The sequence below is a fragment of the Musa acuminata genome, chromosome BXJ3-4 (genome assembly GCF_036884655.1).
Source record: "Musa acuminata AAA Group cultivar baxijiao chromosome BXJ3-4, Cavendish_Baxijiao_AAA, whole genome shotgun sequence".
Classification (NCBI taxonomy): Eukaryota; Viridiplantae; Streptophyta; class Magnoliopsida; order Zingiberales; family Musaceae; genus Musa; species Musa acuminata.
This window is the reverse complement of record NC_088352.1, coordinates 7,472,712-7,493,436: the sequence shown is the minus strand read 5'-3', so window position 1 is coordinate 7,493,436 and position 20,725 is coordinate 7,472,712. Positions and strand designations below refer to the sequence as shown.

Below are 20,725 nucleotides of genomic sequence, written 5' to 3'. Positions count from 1 at the left end.
TCATGGTGTGTTTCTATCTTTAATTTTTCTTGGTTGCCGTGTGATCTGTTGTTGAATCTCAAACTAATTTCTTTGTTTTAGAAAAAGGGTGAGGAGCTGAAATGATTCTGTGAGGGAGATTTACTAAATAAGCAGTGGGGTTAGTGTAGCAGTTGTGAAGGAACATTATGTCAATTTGGAAGGAATTGTGCACTTGAGAATAGTCTCATTACTAGGGACTTTGAACAACATTTTTCGTATTTATGCCTAATAACCGAAGGTGTTGTTTTATCCGTCACTCTAGATATCAATAACTTATGTGAGTATGCCATTTTAGGTAAATTCTTAAGATTAGAGGAAAATTACTTGTATGGAATGATCAAGGATGACTTATAATATACCGACATGATTAAAGATTGACACGAAGATATCTACGACTTGTATGGAATGATCTTGATATTAATTCTGTTTTCATTGCTTCTTCAAAAAGAAAATATAGTCTAATCCCCGTCGAAATGGCTTCACGAGTGCGGCCATAGCTACGACTCCATATATGAACCGTGCATGGCAAACGGCTGCTTTTCTATATTCGAATGTGATGGCATATTATCAGGACGGTAGTGTGTTCGTTTGTAAATGATTAGTCTGTTTGAAATCTCTTTATGGTTTTATGTTCACCTTATAACAAAAAAAATATGGGTTAGAGAAAATATTTAATTCGAGATTCACAAACAATCATTTCAGCAAATACTTGATAAATAATACAAATTATAAATACGTAAGCTTTGAACGATAGCAGGACAAAATCCAAGGTGATTCACCATAGACCAAAGTCTCCATAAGTGTCTACATGACACTGTTGCGAAACAAAATAATGAATCAGTTTTGGACATTATTCAAAAGGTCCATCCAGTCACGTGTCACCCGGATAGTTCTTGGGTGTTGTACTGGCATACCGTACCATTCTACGAAGCTAGAAAACCCTTAAAATGATTGCCTTGATAACCTATTTCTAAGTAGTTTTACCTTTGTGCGATGAATGCACACAACCTGTATTTACAAGCTTGAAACGATCAATATACAAGAGCATTACATCGAACACCCCATTTATAGCTTTGTTTGTGGCATTATCTTTCACTTATTCGCTTCGACGTCCTTAGTTAAATCTTTAATATTCTGCTCTAGTTGTAACGTGCCTCTGAGCTCCCAAATGTTCTCTATTGCTGTTGTTGAGTAGTTGACATTTGATCCGCCATGCTGCTTCAACTCACCGATGATTCTGACTTTGGTATATGATTGGTTGAGTTATGTTGGTTCCTACAAATCATTCAAATGAAGAAAAAGACCTTTTATGCGTTAGTCTCTTAAACGTTTCATACCACTTGAATTGGGAGGATATTTATTAGAGTTTTAACTAATAGCGCCTCGTAAACTAGTTTTGGGGTCTTTCCTTCGGAAAGTTTGCCCATCGATTCCTCTTTTACTTGTCACCTTCATGTATATTCGCATCACTTCCACTTTCAATTGATATTATGTTAGGAAATAAAGTGGACAATCAACTCTCAATAGCACCGATCACCATTAGTGAGGATTTGACAACTGTTGTCTTATGTTAAGTTTCTTTGATGAATCGCTAAACCTGTGTAGAGCTCCTCTACTGATAAATAAGGGAACTGGAGTACTCAGTTTCATCCATTCTCTTAAGAGTTGAGAAGACAAAGGTTACTCAACTTTGTCCGCCTCCTTGAGGGTTGTACTCTATACATCAAGTTGATTATTAGCCATCATTTGCTCTTTATCACATTTCTGAAGCACCTGAAGTATTTGCACTCCTTGCATTGAGTTAGCTATTACGATTCATCTTCTAAATGCTATCGAACTTCTGGAATACAAGAAGTTCTGCTCGAAAAAAGTTAATCTCATCTTGACTTAGAGCAAGTCTCTAATAGTTTTGGTCATATCTGGAATTATACTATCTTCTCCACATCTCTATCGCATACTCATCTAAGTAGAAAAAGTACAAAACTGTATATTGTCTACTTCGTTATTTGGTCGAGCACTCCTGCATCAACTCAAAGTCCTTTACTTTCGGCTATTTTGACGAGAAGCTTGTTGACACTAGTCTTACAAAGTTCCCTGGTCTCTGCCCTTTACCCTTGTCTCAGTACTTGGAGTTTACCTTTGCATTCTCCACCTCGTTGGTCTCTTTCACGACTAAGTGCTCTCCCTCCATGAAAGCAAGGGATCGATGACTCCATGAAAGTCTCACCTTTATTATTGCACTGCTATTCGTCACCTCGCATCTGCATCCCTTTCTTCATGATCGGTAGATCCGCCTCTCGATATTGTGGCACTCCTTTAACTCCACCTATATTCTAACCGAAGCTTAGTTTTGGGTAGCTAAGTCCCTTTAGACTCATCTTCACTTCTTCACCCATTTCGACCATCTACTTCAACACCCCTATGTTCTCCAAGTAGTTTCCTTTAATCGATGGAAAGATAGACTACAACTTCCATGCATAGTCTCCACCATTATATTGTAAGGCTCGCATCAAATTTGTTTTACTTAGTTTCCTTGGTAATAACGTTTGCTTACTTGGTTTTGTCCTCTAACTTGTCGGGCTCCCTTAAGCGAATGTGAGCTTTGAAACAATCCAACTCTCCAATCGCTCTGAATATACCTCTGTATGATCAAGCCACCCCATAGGACTCACTAGTACTTGCACTGAAAATTTTCCTTAGTGGTACACAGCCCTCATATGTTGATGATCATGGCTTTCATCTGATGCCAAATTCGATGCACTCACAGAAGACTTGACTTTGTGATACTATAACATTCACTCCTTGAATCTATAGCCCTTCTTACCATCATGTTGTTCACTAAAGTGGAATTCCCAATAACTCTCGATCATACCTTCGTATAATCAAGTCCCACATGGTACTTCTCCTGTGTGTGTCGTATTGCCTTGAATTGTTCCACCATGATCCACTGCATCATATCACCTCCTGGTGACATCTCTAGTGTATTTTGATCTTTGTGGGATGAACTTGGATTGCTATATCACCACATGTGGCCTTTGCCAACACATCATAGGGTCTTTGCTACCTTCGATTGTATTGATTGTATTCACTCATTTGGTAATCGACCTTCGTCCACCCACTCTCGGGTCACACTCGGACGAAGTACAACTCTAGGACAATCCATCGCTTAGTTCGCTAAAGTTGGTATGCCATTGTTTGGATTCCGGGCCTCTACACCCCCCCTCACCCAACAGCATAATCTTCGCTACGCATCACTCCTTTCGTGGCAACTCGAATGACAGGACTGCGATATATTCTTCAAGAGTATCCGCCTCCACATCCTCTTACCCCATGCTACGACCTTTTGACCCAAATTTCACATTCGCAAGTTAAGTTCCCTTGGTTTTTCTATCAAATGCTTCATCGAGATAAGGTGCATATGCTTCAAAGCACCCTTCGTCTTTAGCATTATGCAAGATGAGTCCACTCTATCAAAATGAGAGACTCATGGAATGACATGATCCCGCTCGTCTCTATAAGAGTTCATATTCTTAACTTCTGTCAAAGGAAAGCTTTGTCTCGACACCATGTTTCGTCTTCTGTGTCGACTCCTTTCATGTGGCTTGGGCACTTCACCAAGTTCCACTCAAGTTGCTTTGCCCCTTGGTTTGCATTGAGTTGATGGTGGCCCTTGTGTCCACCATTCCACGGGTCACCTCTTCATTGAGTTTGATTTTCATATCGGCTCTGAGTGTACATTCGTTTGGTTTTGCCTTAGGTCACTCCTCCACTTGATCTCACAAACATCTACCAACGTATTATCTTGTGCAAGATCATGCAATGACTCCTTGTCACTCGCTCGATTTGTTGAACTTTGTAGAGTTGTTGTCTTGAGATATCCCCCCTCAACATATGTGGCATGTTGCATATGATTTTCCCTCTAGAGAACTGAGACTTATCCCTCATGAATATCTGTCATGTTAGAGCAACTTTCCTTTTCACATCCTTCCCTTTGGAAATTTTGAAAACAACCATTCCCTTGGATTACTTTATCTTATCGAACAAACTATGCATTGTTCTGCCCTCATGAACACATTTGCTATATTACGACTCTTCACCAATATAGCCCCCGGTGCACCCCTCATAGCCTAGCAATATATTGAACTTACTGCACACTTTAGCCTTGAGATAGCCATGGACATTCCATCATCCGCATACAAGCCCTTACATGAGTATCAAATTCTTTGAGTTAACAATTCCCCTCACATTGGTGAGTTTTGCATAACTTTTTCAGTCACTAAATAATGCATCCTATGTTGCACGGTCTCATCCTTTGCTAAGCACTGCACTTACCTTGAGCATCATCAAGTTTGGTTGCCACTATCGAGTTGTAGCTCGAACTTAACCATCATAACCTTTATGCACTATGCATTCTTCTTAATTTGCTTATCCTTGTGGTGCCTCTCGTGGAAAGGGTTAACTATTCCTCTAAATACCAATCTAGGATGCTTGCTTCTCTCAACAACTCCATTCCCTATATCTCAACACCCGTTTTTTCCAAATAGTTATGCATGTTGATTGCTCTCAATGTAACCCCGCTAAATCCCCTTCGCATGCTAAGTGTTTCTAAGTATGCTTGTCTCGTTCTGATACCATATGTTACAAACTTAGCTAGTTTTACCCAAGTTATACGACACCCTTACATGTTCGTTCGTAAATGACATACAAAAGACATATAATGAATCATTTCAATAAACACTTGATAAACAATAAAAATTACCCAAGTGCCTATATGATATTTCTATGGGAACAATATAGTGAACCAACCCTGAACACTATTCCAAAGATCCATTGCCACTCGAGTAATTCTTGGATGCTATACCGACTGACACTTGCACTACTCTACGAAATTAGAAAACCCTCAAAATAATTATTTGGTTTGTTTCTGAATAGTTTTACATCTGCACGATAATTGTATATAACCTATATTTACAAGTTTGAAATGATTAAAAAACCAATCAAAATAAGACCGTCAAACCTCCTGTAAAAAGTCCACGGGATCACAAGTTATTGTCAGCAGTTAACTGTCATCAAATCAGCAGCACTGCAGTCCGAAAATTGTGATCCTCCGGTTGGAATTCCGCTGTGGTTCTTCTGAGTGTTCTATTCGTACACATCTTCATCTGGTAAGAAATATGGCTTTTGTCAAATAACAAATCTAAACTAGACATGTAAATTTGCAAAAGCAATTACCAAAAGTTTGAGCAAAGATATTTTTTTATCAATATAATGCAGCATATATGGTTTCAAATATCTATCAGACCAATTATTGGTACGGAATTATAACTTTTAGGTCCTATCAAATAACAGTATCAAAACAGTGTTATTCAATCCATCGGAACCATATCAATCCAGTGAGTTATCCAAGTATTGGACCACGATTTAAATTCTTCATATAAATTGTGAACTAATAAGAGGGTTCCTCTTAGATTCAACTGAGGATAATGCCAAAATCAAGTGACAAATTGCAGATTTTCTAGCTGAATTGATGATAAAATTAAAGTATCAAGAGAAACTTACGTTCTTCTTCCTCCATATTTAAATCGTCCTCATCGTCATCAAAATCGATATTCTGTAAGAATAAATAGTTCAAACAGTGAGAAGGAAACTAATCATAAATGATAATAATAGACAATTATGTATCTGCTTGCAGCTAATTAGAAACCAATTAGTTAAGTCAGCCAAACAAACCAAATGAAAAAACAAAAACATTGAAGGACTTCATTCAGTCAACCAAATAAATACTACAACAACAGTTATCTGCAGTATCTTGTTGGGAGAGGAGCTTTTAGATGTGGAATGAAGTCCAGGAGTGTCCATCCAGTGTTCTAAATTTTGGTTTATGAGCTTGCCTACATATCCAAAGTTGGTCATTAACCACCTTAGGCAAGGGTTTATTGAATGGTTGCATATGCAAAATATGTGCTCATGCTAACAGCTTGTGTAGCCATCATATTTTCCACATAATTTGAACCTTTTCTCCCTATAGCTTTCATATCCCTTCCTTACTGGTGCACTACCTGCTCCTGTAAGATGATGTTCAAAATACCCTTGATAAAGTTGGCAACATCAACAAGCCTCCAACTTCCTTACTGGTGCACTACCTCCAATATCTTTTTGTTTTTTTTTTTTCCGCTAGTTTGGGAGGGCTTCCTAAATTACAAACAATCCACTCAAAGGCATGTCTAGTCGTTGCATAATTCTCTAGAAAAAAAATCCTTGACTTTTGAGATGAAAGGAATCTAGCGAGACATGACAATGCAAATAAGTTTTTTATTATTCTTCTCTAATTGATTCCTGACCCACAAGCCATAGGAGTTTGGTCCAAATCAAGATTCCTTGACTTGCTAGCAGGCAAGTTGGGTCGGGATTAGCCCCATAACACCTTTACTACTACATCTCAACCAAACGTCCAAACCTAACCATTCCCATAAATAACTTATGGAATAACAAATTTTGAATTATGTTGACCTTATCCATCAAGCATACATTCATGTACTGCAGACAATCAGCATACCTACCTGCATCAAATTGATCTTCAAATGATATAGAATTGAACATAACAATTCTTATTGTCCCCTAGTTAATAGGAAACCAAGGGTTGATAGGCTGTCTCCCAAACAAAGTTCCTACTAACTGCAGTACAATACTACTATACCAAACTGACTATGATGGAATTATCTAATAGGGTACAACCACACAATTGATTTGTGGAAAGTTGAAAAGAATATCACTTGAATACAACCTGGATTATAGATGATTGGAAAAATCAACTAGATGTTCTTTTAGTTTCTAGAAGCTAATTTGCAATAAAACCACAAGTTGGAGGAGATATCCTAACTTTCTATTGGAGTTCACAAACAAGTTTACATCACTATTTGGAGGCCAGCCACTGAAGTGGAAATTTAAAATGTGCTTACCTGGTTATAATCATCATCATCACTGGACTCCTCTTCTACTTCTTCTTCCGCATCTTCCTCATCGTCACTTTCACCTTTTTTCTCCTTCAACACCTTTCCATCCTGGCCCTGAAATTTATAAGTTGTAGTAGAAACACTGAAATTGCATCATCTGCTTGGACATCTAAAGGCATATATATGTAATGAAGTCTGTTCCTTGCCTTGTAATTCTCTTCAAGCTTTTCAAACAAATCAAACAGCTTATCCTCTGTATCATGCAACAATATTGAAGTTAGAACCTTTCAATCATATCACATCATAAATTATAAAGAAAAGAACAGTGATCAATCATCTATATTTTAGATAAAATCAGCATATGAAAATGAACTTTGGATGCTCAAGTAAATAATCTTCAAAAACATAAAATGAAAAATGAAATAGTGATGAAAAGATGAAATACAAAGGTTAAAGCAAAAGAAATTATAAACCTCCGACAAGGCATATGAATCTTGCACTAAGATCTCAATTCTCAGAAATCAATTTACTTAACCAGTCAATTACATCAAATCTAGGAACAAGGTAGCTTTTTCTTAAAAAAAATAATGTTTTTGGCTGTAACAAGAACAGTAATAATAACTCCATATAAAAAATCTGCTGATTGTTACAACCAGAGAAAATACTGGTGTCAAAAACCTCAATTCTTCGCTTTAGACATGATATATAATTCAAGCAGCTTTAGGAATTAAAACTGTTCACTTAATCCTTTTTCCCACCAACATGAATTAGAATAAAATAAATAAGATTCCATGAAAGATATAATGAAATTAATGAATGGTTGTCCACATAATGTCAACACTCTAAAGTTGATGAGAAGTTCCAAACAAAGCCTATTTTAAAAAAGAGAGGGACTTGCCAAAACAATGGAGAAGGCTAGTTAGCAAGTCAAAAGAATCCACCTCAAAGAAATTTATGCTTATGCAACCCGTATGAAGAAATTACTAATCCCCAAGGCAAACTAAATGGACAAACTAACCAAACAAAAGAAAGAGTTGGGCGAGCACAACGTTAAATCTTCTTGATAATTAAGAGCTCATATGAGGATTAAAACAAGTAGCGGAAAATTTACATGTAGCAATGGCTTAAGTTTGTAAATATTCATCGAACCTGGAGCTCGATCCCATCGTAATTTCTTGTTCTCATGATGCACACGTTTGGATCCTGAAAACCAGTGTCACTTAATTGACCTCAAACATACGAACCAAAAAGAAGAATAACAAATCTAGTATATCATTTTCTTAATTATACATTAGCCACTTATGAACCCCAAATATTGTTACCTTGAATAAGTTCAGATGGGAAATTTGAAGGTGTTAGTTTGAGATAATGTGCAAGAGCTTCACGTTTTCCTTGTGCCTTTTGCTTGAACCTGTCAGAAAATCGTTCGATTTCTGTAACTTGGCTCCCTGACAAACACATACACACAACAAAATGCATACAAATATTGTCAATGTAATAAGGATTCAGTTATGCAGAATAAAACAGAAAATTGAAGTAGGTCATCCCATGATAGAGCAAGATCTTGCATAACCATAACAATAAACAATAACAATAATAAGGCAATAAAGGAATAGCATTGTATTCCCAAAAAAGAAAAAGAATATTTCACCGGAAATCAAAGACGCACGTCTCTTTTTCTTATTGAAATAATAATGACAATGAATATGCTTTTTTTCCATAATAACCGTCGTGTATTAAGAACAGAATTGGAGAATGAATATGTTTTGGAGGAGCTATACTCAGGCAAAAAAAGATCTTAGCACTGGAAGAACCAAGGTTTCAAATACTGGTCAGTATGCAAAAAATATTTCCCTGAAACTCAAAGACGCATGTTTTTTTCAATTAGACAGAATAATGACAATGAACATGTCTTGGAACTTGGAAGGGCTTTACTCACGCAAATAAATAATATCTCGGTATCAGAAGGAAAAAGATTTCCACTTGTCAGTATGGTTCATATAATCCAGACTATCCAGTATTTGTCAATCTTAGAAATGACCAATATTGGATAAATTTTTATATTTTTTGGCTGGCACCCAGTGATTTAAAAAGCACTAGGCGCCAAAAGGCGCCAAGATCCAAAAACGCCCGAGGCGCTAAGCGCTCGCCCGAGCGAAGCAAAGCGCTAAAATATAAAAATATATAATATAATTAATAAATATAATTATTTAAAATTTTAAATAAAAATATGCTATTAAATTAAGAAAATCTAAGATACAAAATCACAATGTCACATTAACAAAAAGTTTCAAAATTCAAAACATTAAAATTTTACATCAAAGTCATTCATCATAATCAATATTATCGTCATTTTCACACAAATCATCTTCATTGAATTCGTCTTCTTCCTCTTGTTCTTCGATTCCTTCCTCTTCATCAAGATATGTTTCATTCTCTATGTCTTCAACAATAACAGGAGCCGAGCTTGATGCTTTTGCACTCATTTTTCTCTTTGACATCTGTCTTGTATATGTTTATAATTCTCCAGCACCTGAAGCTCTTGCCACATCTCCCCACGTCAATCTATCATCTTCAAATACAAGCTCGTCTTCAGCATCTTGCAAGTTAGCACCCATTTCTCCTACTAACCACTCATTTGAATCATCAATATCTTGCAATAAGATTGAATCAAATCTATTTTTCAAATCATGACGAGTCTTCGAAGCTTGATTATACTTTATGTAAACAAGATCGTGCAATCGTTGATATTCTAACCGATTTCTTCTCTTCGAGTGAATCTGTCATGTCATATAATTTAAAAATATATTAATACATATATCTAAATAAATAAATTAATTAAAATAAAAATATTTAGTAATACTTACATGCTCAAAGACACTCCAGTTTCGCTCACAACCCGAAGCACTACATGTCAAACTAAGTATTTTGATAACAAATTTCTGTAAGTTCGGGGTGGAATTTCCAAATAGGCTCCACCATTCAGTTGCAAAATTTATGTTATTATTAGCAATAACATAGTAACATAATATATATGAAATTAATTATATCAAATTATTAATACCTGGAAAGGTAGTTGTCCTGGATCGAACGACAATTGGAATTCCAAAAAGACCTTCAGCATTTTTATATAAAGATAATTCATGAATAATCTTATCTTGAACCTCAATGCTGGGAACTAATCTTGCAACACACTGATATAACCCACCAAAAACTTCTGCATCAAATCCAACAGATTTAATCTTATAAAAGAATTCAGGGTTCAAATAATATCCTGCTGCATGTAATGGACGATGAAGTTAACAATTCCATCTTTCGTCAATGATTGTAAAAATTTTCTCATATTTTTCTTCATTTTCATTAAAAGATCTTTTAATCGTCTCATTTGCTCTATCCACAGCCTCATAAATATATCTCATTGCAGGTTTATTTTTATTATCCACCAACCGAAGGACTCGAACAAGAGGGCCCATTACCTTTAATATATAAACTATATGATTCCAAAAAGATGGCATTAAGATGATATCAGCAGCCCTCTTGCCTTTTGCTTCTTTTGCCCATTTGCTTGTCACCCATTTCTCAGAGGTAAACATATTTCTCAGAGTATGTTTTTGACGATGCACGCTCTGTAATGTCAAGAATGAAGTAGCAAATCGGGTAACACCATGTCTCACTAATTCTTTATTCCCTGTAAATTCTTTCATCATATTCAAAGCCCCGATGTGATTATAAAGAAATCCAACAATAAAAATTGTCCTTTCTAAGGTTTTCTTGATTTCTAAGATCTTTCCAATATCTTCCAACATTAAATCAATACAATGTGTTGCACATGGAGTCCAATACAAGTATTGTCTTTTTTATTCAAGCAATTTACCTGAGACAAAGGATAACAAAAATGTTAAGACTTAAGAGTTTAACACACTTAATTGAAGATAAAATAATTAACAAAATCAAAAGATGAATATTACCAGCTAAAACATAGTTGCTTCCATTGTCGGTTATGATTTGAACGATATTTTATTCTCCAATTTCTTCCACGAAGTTGTCAAGTAAATCATATATCTTGTCTCCAGATTTTACAAAAGATGAAGCATCTATTGACTTCACAAACATAGTCCCTAAAGAACAATTAACTATAAAATTAATTATACTCCTGCGCCTCCTGTCAGTCCAAACATCTGACATAATAGAGCAACCATGTGTTGCCCATGATTCTTTATGACCCTTTAGTAAGTCATTTGTATAATTCAACTCTTTTTGCAGCAATGGAACTCGCATCTCATAATAACTTGGAGGTTTTAATCCTGCACCATATCTTCCAATAGTTTCAATCATATCCTTAAAACTGTCTAAACGAGTTGTACTAAGGGGAAGACCAGCCTGATAGAAGAAGCAAGCAATGTGCTGAATTGTTCTTCCTCTTATTTCTTTATCACAAACATCACTTATATTTGTTTGTCTCAATTTTGAGCCTCCTGCTTGCCCTTGTTGTTTCTGGGATCCTTGAAGCATATATAGATCCATCGGTCCTTTTTTACCTTTCTTAGTACTCATAACTTCTTTTCCCTTTTTGTCGTATACTCTTTTTTCACTTGGGTTAATACAGTGATTGCAAAAGGCGCTCGGGCGCTCGCCTAGGCGCTCGGGCGAGGCGAGGCGAGGCCCGAGCACCTCGCTAATGTCCCAGGCGGCGCGCTTCAAGCAGGCGCCGCCTGGGCGCTCGCCCGAGCCCAGGCGCTTCGGGCGAGCGCCTAGGTAAACCAAGGCGACCGAACCAGAATTTTAGGTCTGGTTCGGTTATTAGTTGGTTCAATCGAACCAACTAAGCCGATATAACCCCAACCCTAACCCTAACCCAACACTAACCTGCTGCCGCTCTCGATCCCGATCCCGATCGCGATCTCGTCGCTCGCTGCCGCTGCTCGCCGGTGTCGCTGCTCACGCCTCCCGCGAGCCTTCCCGCTGCTCGCGCCTCCCGCGAGCCCTCTCGCTGCTCGCGCCTCTTGCGAGCCCTTCCGCTGCTCGCGCCTCCCGTGAGCCCTCTCGCCTCCTGTGAGCCCTCCCGCGAGCCTTCCCGCTGCTCGCGCCTCCCGCTGCTCGCGCCTTCCTCTCCCTTTCCCTTTCCCGCTGCCGCTGCCGCCGCTGCTGCTGCTGCTGCCGCCGCCGCCGCTGCTGTTGCCGCCGCTCGCCGCTGCTGTTGCCGCCGCTCGCCGCTGCTGTTGCCGTCGCTCGCCGCTGCTGCTGCCGCTCGCCGCTGCTTCCTCCTTTCTTCATCAGGCTCAGTATACTCTTAATATTAAGTTTATTTGAATTTTAAAATGATTAATTTTCTGTTAATAGATTAATAATATATTATTTTGATTTTAATGTTATTAATTTTTATTTATTTGAAATTATTGTTAGGTTTCAACATAAATGGCAAGTGCAGAAAGCAACTCAATAGAGTCTCCAATGGTATCAAAAAAAGATCCTGCGTGGAAGTATAATTATTTGAAGGATCCGAAAGATCCTAATGCAGTGACTTGCATATTCTGCGATAAGACTACCAGAGGTGATATTTTTCGTGCAAAACTACATTTAGTAGGAAATTTCAAGAATGCAGCAGCTTGCAAAAAATGTCCACCTGAGGTAAAAGAAGAGTTGCTGAATTATATGAATGAAAAGAAGACACAAAAGAATGAATCTTATGGGAATTTACCAGAAGACAATGTTGAACATATCAGAGATGAGGAAGAAGATTATTCTACGAGTATTAACCCAAGTGAAAAAAGAGTATACGACAAAAAGGGAAAAGAAGTTATGAGTACTAAAAAAGGTAGAAAAGGATCGATGGATCTATATATGCTTCAAGGATCCCAGAAACAACAAGGGCAAGTAGGAGGCTCAAAATTGAGACAAACAAATATAAGTGATGCTTGTGATAAAGAAATAAGAGGAAGAACAATTCAGCACATTGCTCGCTTCTTCTATCAGGCTGGTCTTCCCCTTAGTACAACTCGTTTAGACAGTTTTAAGGATATGATTGAAGCTATTGGAAGATATGGTGCAGGATTAAAACCTCCAAGTTATTATGAGATGCGAGTTCCATTGCTGCAAAAAGAGTTGAATTATACAAATGACTTACTAAAGGGTCATAAAGAATCATGGGCAACACATGGTTGCTCTATTATGTCAGATGTTTGGACTGACAGGAGGCGCAGGAGTATAATTAATTTTATGGTTAATTGTTCTTTAGGGACTATGTTTGTGAAGTCAATAGATGCTTCATCTTTTGTAAAATATGGAGACAAGATATATGATTTACTTGACAACTTCGTGGAAGAAATTGGAGAATAAAATATCGTTCAAATCATAACCGACAATGGAAGCAACTATGTTTTAGCTGGTAATATTCATCTTTTGATTTTGTTAATTATTTTATCTTCAATTAAGTGTGTTAAACTCTTAAGTCTTATCATTTTTGTTATCCTTTGTCTCAGGTAAATTGCTTGAATAAAAAAGACAACACTTGTATTGGACTCCATGTGTAGCACATTGTATTGATTTAATGTTGGAAGATATTGGAAAGATCTTAGAAATCAAGAAAACCTTAGAAAGGGCAATTTTTGTTGTTGGATTTCTTTATAATCACATTGGGGCTTTGAATATGATGAGAGAATTTACAGGGAATAAAGAATTAGTGAGACATGGTGTTACCCGATTTGCTACTTCATTCTTGACATTACAGAGCGTGCATCGTCAAAAACATACTCTGAGAAATATGTTTACCTCTGAGAAATGGGTGACAAGAAAATGGGCAAAAGAAGCAAAAGGCAAGAGGGCTGCTGATATCATCTTAATGCCATCCTTTTGGAATCATGTAGTTTATATATTAAAGGTAATGGGCCCTCTTGTTCGAGTCCTTCAATTGGTGGATAATGAAAATAAGCCTGCAATGAGATATATTTATGAGGCTATGGATAGAGCAAATGAGACGATTAAAAGATCTTTTAATGAAAATGAAGAAAAATATGAGAAAATTTTTACAATCATTGACGAAAGATGGAATTGTCAACTTCATCGTCCCTTATATGCAGCAGGATATTATTTGAACCATGAATTCTTTTATAAGATTAAATCTGTTGGATTTGATGCAGAAGTTTTGGGTGGGTTATATCAGTGTGTTGCAAGATTAGTTCCTAGCATTGAGGTTCAAGATAAGATTATTCATGAATTATCTTTATATAAAAATGCTGAAGGTCTTTTTGGAATTCCAATTGTCGTTCGATCTAGGACAACTACCTCTCCAGATATTAATAATTTGATATAATTAATTTCATATATATTATGTTACTATGTTATTGCTAATAATAACATAAATTTTGCAGCTGAATGGTGGAGTCTATTTGGAAATTCCACCCCGAACTTACAGAAATTTGCTGTCAAAGTACTTAGTTTGACATGTAGTGCTTCGGGTTGTGAGCGAAACTGGAGTGTCTTTGAGCATGTAAGTATTACTAAATATTTTTATTTTAATTAATTTATTTATTTAGATATATGTATTAATATATTTTTAAATTATATGACATGACAGATTCACTCGAAGAGAAGAAATCGGTTAGAACATCAACGATTGCACGATCTTGTTTACATAAAGTATAATCAAGCTTCGAAGACTCGTCATGATTTGAAAAATAGATTTGATTCAATCTCATTGCAAGATATTGATGATTCAAATGAGTGGTTAGTAGGAGAAATGGGTGCTAACTTGCAAGATGCTGAAGACGAGCTTGTATTTGAAGATGATAGATTGACGTGGGGAGATGTGGCAAGAGCTTCAGGTGCTGGAGAATTACAAACATATACAAGACAGATGTCAAAGAGAAAAATGAGTGCAAAAGCATCAAGCTCGGCTCCTGCTATTGTTGAAGACATAGAGAATGAAACATATCTTGATGAAGAGGAAGGAATCGAAGAACAAGAGGAAGAAGACGAATTCAATGAAGATGATTTGTGTGAAAATGACGATAATATTGATTATGATGAATGACTTTGATGTAAAATGTTAATGTTTTGAATTTTGAAACTTTTTGTTAATGTGACATTGTGATTTTGTATCTTAGATTTTCTTAATTTAATAGCATATTTTTATTTAAAATTTTAAATAATTATATTTATTAATTATATTATATATTTTTATATTTTAGCACCTTGCTTTGCTCGGGCAAGCGCCTGGGCGAGCGCCTAGCGCCTCGGGCGTTTTTGGACCTTGGCGCCTAGCGCTTTTTAAATCACTGGGTTAATACTCGCAGAATAATCTTCTTCTTCATCCCTGAGATGTTCAACATTGTCTTCTGGTAAATTCCCATAAGATTCATTCTTTTGTGTCTTCTTTTCATTCATATAATTCAGCAATTCTTCTTTTACCTCAGGTGGACATTTTTTGCAAGCTGCTGCATTCTTGAAATTTCTTACTAGATATTGTTTTGCACGAAAAATACCACCTCTGGTAGTCTTATCGCAGAATATGCAAGTCACTGCATTAGGATCTTTCGGATCTTTCAAATAATTATACTTCCATGCAGGATCTTTTTTTGATACCATTGGAGACTCTATTGAGTTGCTCTCTACACTTGCCATTTATGTTGAAACCTAACAATTTCAAATAAATAAAAATTAACAACATTAAAATCAAAATAATATATTATTAATCTATTAACAGAAAATTAATCATTTCAAAATTCAAATAAACTTAATATTAAGAGTATACTGAGCCTGATGGCGAAACGAGGAAGCAACGGTGAGCGGCGTCAGCAGCAGCAGCGGCGAGCGACGGCAACGGGAAAGGGAAAGGGAGCGGAAGGCGCGAGCAGCGGGAGGCCTCGAGGGAGGCGCGAGCAGCGGGAAGGCTCGCAGGAGACGCGAGCAGCGAGAGGGCTCGCGGGAGGCGCGAGTAGCGGGAGGGCTCGCAGGAGGCGCGAGCAGCGAGAGGGCTCGCGGGAGGCGCGAGCAGCGGGAAGGCTCGCGGGAGGCGCGAGCAGCAACAGCGGCAAGCAGCGGCAGCGGGAGCAACGACAGCGAGCGACGAGATCGCGATCGGGATCAGGATCGGGATCGAGAGCGGCAGCGGCAGCAGGTTAGTGTTGGGTTAGGGTTAGGGTTAGGGTTGGGGTTATATCGGTTTAGTTGGTTCGATTGAACCAACTATCAACCGAACCAGGACCGAACCAGACCTAAAATTCTGGTTCGGTCGCCTTGGTTTACCCAGGCGCTCGCCCGAAGCGCCCAGCGCCTGGGCTCGGGCGAGCGCCTGTTTGAAGCGCGCCGCCTAGGACATTAGCGAGGCGCTCGGGCCTCGGCTCGCCTCGCCCGAGCGCCTAGGCGAGCGCCTGAGCGCCTTTTGCAATCACTGCTGGCACCAGAGAGCATAGGTTGGTATACCACCTGATACACTGGTGCTTTACCAGTCCAGAAGATTACAGTATGAGACCAATATTTATTCATGATATATCTAGCAAAACAACCAACACAGTAAATCAAACCACCAAGCACTCTATTGTATACAGTGATGGCCACAACTAACTTCAAAACATAACTTGTTGAGCTTTCGGCTGAGAAAGCTAACGTAATTATTTGAACCTCAAGATGGTTAATATGTCTAACACAAAATTCTTTGACAAAAGAACATTGTAGTTCTAATCCTAGATATTCAGCATAAGCAGCAAAAGTAGCCACTCATAGAAAAGAGTTACACACACCAAATATTTAAATCTCCACATAGACATTTCCACATGTAGCAAAATTCTAAATGATTGATTAAAGACACAGAGCATAATATTCTGCCTGTATAGTGCATTTTGGTTGTTTAAAGTTTAAACTTTAAACAAAATCTATAAAAGAATAACATCAAGAAGAGGTATATATATCCATGAATCCTCTCATATGGAATTATGATATACATAGCGGACAATATTTTAGACCTCTAGGTTTGATTTTTATTATAAAACTTATTGATTCACTTAATTGCGTATTTTGGGATCGGTACTTCTCTATAAAAGTTACAAGGCTTTCTAGAGAATTTTGAACCATAGTACGAATACCTGGGCTTTTCACACTGTCCAATCTGGTTTAGGGTTTTTATTAAAAACTTTTTACTAATGCCCTCTCTGTCTCCCAAGCCCTCAACCCTATTTCTTGCACCAACTGTTGTTGGCTTTGCCAGTCGTTGGCCCACCTGGTGCCTCTTCTCCTCAGCCTCTTCCTCCACCTCCTCTTCCTAGTCCTCTATGCATCATTCTCTAGCTCCTCTTTCTCAATGCTGACCGGTATGCTAGCATAACATGTGCCAGTATGCCGTTTTGAATTGCACCGAAACTTTAGATCTTGATTTCAATTGAACCCAATATCATCTTCACATCTAGAAGATTTCAAACCGAAATGTTTCTACACCTATATGGACATGTGATAAACACACACCATATCTAACTTCAATCAATCACAGAAACTGTTCTAGATGGAAACTGTCCCACCCACTTCATCCCTACAGCATACGTGTTACAACAAACAAAATGGAAAACGGATGAATTAAAAATCTAGACCATGTAACACGTAGCATATTTCTCTATAGAATATTAGTGTGGGATACCCATGCTTTAGCATATCAATCACTGCACATTATATACCAAGCCCAAGCTAATACGGTCAAATATAAAGAGTATGCTATGCATTTAAAAAACATAGGGTAAAGAACCAAGAATTTCCAAGCCTGAGATAGATTAGGTATGCAAACATAGAAATTCTAGTGGTGACCATATTTGATTATATTAAAACTATGGTACTTTGGTATCAGGTTGGGATCAAATCAGTAAGGATCACACTTAAACCAGATCCAGATAAATAGGTCCGACGAACAACTCTATTGCATTTGCAATATGTTTGAGTTTGTCAAAAGTAGTTTATCAAAGTATAGTACAAAAGGCATACTTATTAGTTTTGTATAACCTATGTTACTTCTGATAACACACATTTTCCAATGTAAAAGACAAAAACAAATATTAACCTTAAGATGATAAATTGTTAAAGAATGTAACAAAGAATCCAGAGCTCGATCCTTACTTGATTTAGAGCCTCCCTCTTGCAAATTGTAGCAAGAGCCTTTCCAGAAATATTCCAACTTTATCTTTGATGCTATCAATGCTTTTACTTCATTTGATAAAGGATCAACACTAGGCACACTAGGCAAAGTAATATCTTCCTGAAGAATAACAATCATCACATGCTATTTAGTACGATCTGCTGCACGACCTGTAGATAACATGATACTGATTCACATCCTATATTTCAAAGATACCAAATACTATATTTTTCACCAATGTTTCTGCTGCCAGTGGTAGTGGTGCTTTTAGTAAGATCTCTCTAACCAGTGCTCGTCAAGGTCATATATGAAATAATAATCTCTCTAATGAATCCAATGTATGTCCTAAACAAGCTTCTTGTCACTTACCAAGAAAGTTGATTAAAAAATTCACAATGCCATTCTTGATAATTGATAAAGACAAAGGGCACAAGGAATTTATAGGTGAAACCAATTCCATAAGATAATGGAAGGGAAAACCTGATAACGCCTAAAGGTCTTTTCTTTAAACCTATAAGGTTGAACACATGATGATTGATGACAAGCAGGTTTATGAGTATGACTATTTGTGAGTATGTTTTCATTAAACTGAAAAGTTCAGCTTCTTGAACAAAAAACCTCTCAGTTTGAATCCATGTGTCAATGATCTCAAACTTTCTGCTTTAGCAGTTCTGTCTCTAGTCATATAATGTAATTTATGATACCACAAGGCAGCAGCAACAGTTCATACAAGCATTCAAAGACACATTTAAGGTGCAGGTCCGGACTGGTAACTCTAAGTTTAAGTTCAGGTGAGTTTCCAAAACCAATATCTTAATCTTAATAGGGCTTCATAGTTTTTAGTGGAAAAGCAAAAAACTTTAGGTTGTTCTTTTACAACAACCTTCAAAAATGAACTTTTTTTCAAGAAGTGCCATTTCGAAGCTCATTCATACACCTAATAGTTTAAGACAGATGCTACTTATTCAGCAGGCAATAGTCGAATTTAAATTTGTAGTAAAACAAAAACTTTATGTTGTTCTTTTATAAAAATCTGCAAAGTTGAACTGATTTTTCCAAGGAAAACCATCTTGAAGCTCATTTATAACCCTTATAGTTTATGTTAATTGAAAGTCCTCCTAACAGATGCTACTTGTTCAACAGACAATAGCCAAATTTAAATTTTTAGTAGAAAAACAAAAACTTTGGGTTGTTCTTTTATAAAAATCTGCAAAGATGAACCAGCCTCATCCTGAAGCTCATTCATAGACCTTACAGCTTATGTTAATTGAAAGCCTCCTAAAAGATGCTACTCGTTGAACAAGCAAAAAAAATATTACTTACATGTAGCTAGCATACTATCCATCTTCAAAAACAAGATTTTATTCATATTACAAGTTCCAAAACAGAACCTTCAAAGTTGCTAAAATTCTACAGCAGTCATGATAACAATTAATATGTCACCATAGAATGAATGAGAAGGACGATTAAAGGCCACTTCTAAGTTTGTACTTTGCCTTTGCTAGGTCAACATGGAATCACGATAAAAGACCAAAATATAAGCAGATCACTATAAATTTGTCCTCTTGTCCTGCTATGTCCTCATCCAATCGAAAGAAGAGGCCAACTAACCGGGAATTCTTCATAAGGTACATGCTTTGCAATTCGGGTGTCATAAATTGCACCCATACCACGACCACGACCACCTCGGCCCCTGCCCCGGCCTCTAAATGCCATCTGCGAATACTAAACGATAACAAATATATTATATAGTCATATATTGCAGTTAAGCATTAAATAAGAACTGACCCAGATAAACAAGTGAAAACATATCGAAGAGAAAGAAACAAGCATACATTAGATCGACAGGAAGTTGCAATCCTTGATTTAAATAATCACTAGCACATTCAAGAAGGAAAAGAAAAATAAACAATAACCATGATCAAATAATAAAATGCCCCTTTTGTGTCAGTATCTTTCCTTTTTTTTGTGAAATAGCAACATGCACAATAATTCATCTTGGAAAATCCTAATTCTCAAACACTAACAAAGATCTGCCACAATTTGAACGAATCAAACAGAGTCCACTAAAGAAAGGGGCAGCGGGGACCGCCTCCCGGGGTGGTGGGGTGCTATGATAGAGAAGAAGGGCGGAGTCGAGCGAGTAGAGGAAGGGTGAGTGAGTTGCGAGCGAGAAGAGGATCGCCAGAGAGAGGGAGAGAGAGCTACGATAGAGGAGGTACCGGAAGAAGGCGTCGCGTTGCACCGCCGCCACCGCTGGGAGAATGCTGGTCGTTGGTTGTTCGAGTCGCCGATCGACTTGCACGCAACAGGTAGGAGTATAGGAGGGGATGCCTAGGGTTTCCTCGCGAGAGAGAGAGAGTGAGACGAAGCGTGGCAGGGAAGGAGAGCAACGCGCGGAGAAAGTTCGGTCTCAAATACTTACCTGGTTGAACCCAACACTAATGCTTACTTCAGTAGCGCCCGAAGGGCAATTCCGAGGCAAACTCGTACACGATTGTTGAGCCAACAAGATGGGCCAAACGGGCTGAGTCACATGGGCTAAGCCCATCTATGGTATATTGTCGAGCTAAAGCTGTTTAACTCACCAGTGTTCAAGATTAATTACATAAAAATAATAAAATAAATCGTTCATCTG

The 20,725-nt window shown here is 37.6% G+C and overlaps 1 protein-coding gene and 1 long non-coding RNA gene across 3 annotated transcripts; one reads left to right on the top strand and one right to left on the bottom strand.

Annotated features, from left to right (window-relative positions):
• Positions 1-4,718: 4,718 nt before the first annotated feature.
• LOC103981059 (uncharacterized) lies at positions 4,719-20,513 on the bottom strand. 2 transcript variants are annotated; one of them, XM_018824899.2, is made up of 9 exons: positions 20,310-20,513; positions 19,699-19,812; positions 18,069-18,207; positions 8,297-8,422; positions 8,124-8,177; positions 7,181-7,227; positions 6,981-7,088; positions 5,581-5,632; positions 4,719-5,183 (listed from the first exon to the last, which is right to left on the bottom strand). In XM_018824899.2, the coding sequence occupies exons 2-9, from the start codon at positions 19,801-19,803 to the stop codon at positions 5,164-5,166; spliced, it is 651 nt and encodes a 216-aa protein (XP_018680444.2). In that variant the 5' UTR covers positions 19,804-19,812; positions 20,310-20,513; the 3' UTR covers positions 4,719-5,163. The 2 variants fall into 2 exon arrangements, with proteins under 2 accessions (XP_018680444.2, XP_009395916.2); XM_009397641.3 differs by having other exon boundaries at positions 19,699-19,803.
• LOC135635816 (uncharacterized) lies at positions 14,119-15,039 on the top strand. The gene is made up of 2 exons (XR_010495743.1): positions 14,119-14,460; positions 14,548-15,039. It is a non-coding gene; the product is annotated as an uncharacterized LOC135635816 (long non-coding RNA).
• Positions 20,514-20,725: the final 212 nt, after the last annotated feature.

Coding starts and splice junctions, on each gene's coding strand:
- LOC103981059 (XM_018824899.2), bottom strand. CDS start 19,803: ATGGCATTTAGAGGCCGGGGCAGGGGCCGAGGTGGTCGTGGTCGTGGT. Junction 8,423..18,068: donor AGAGGGAGGCTCTAAATCAA/GTAAGGATCGAG, acceptor TGTGTTTGTCAG/GGAGCCAAGTTACAGAAATC. Junction 7,089..7,180: donor AGCTTGAAGAGAATTACAAG/GCAAGGAACAGA, acceptor TATAAATTTCAG/GGCCAGGATGGAAAGGTGTT.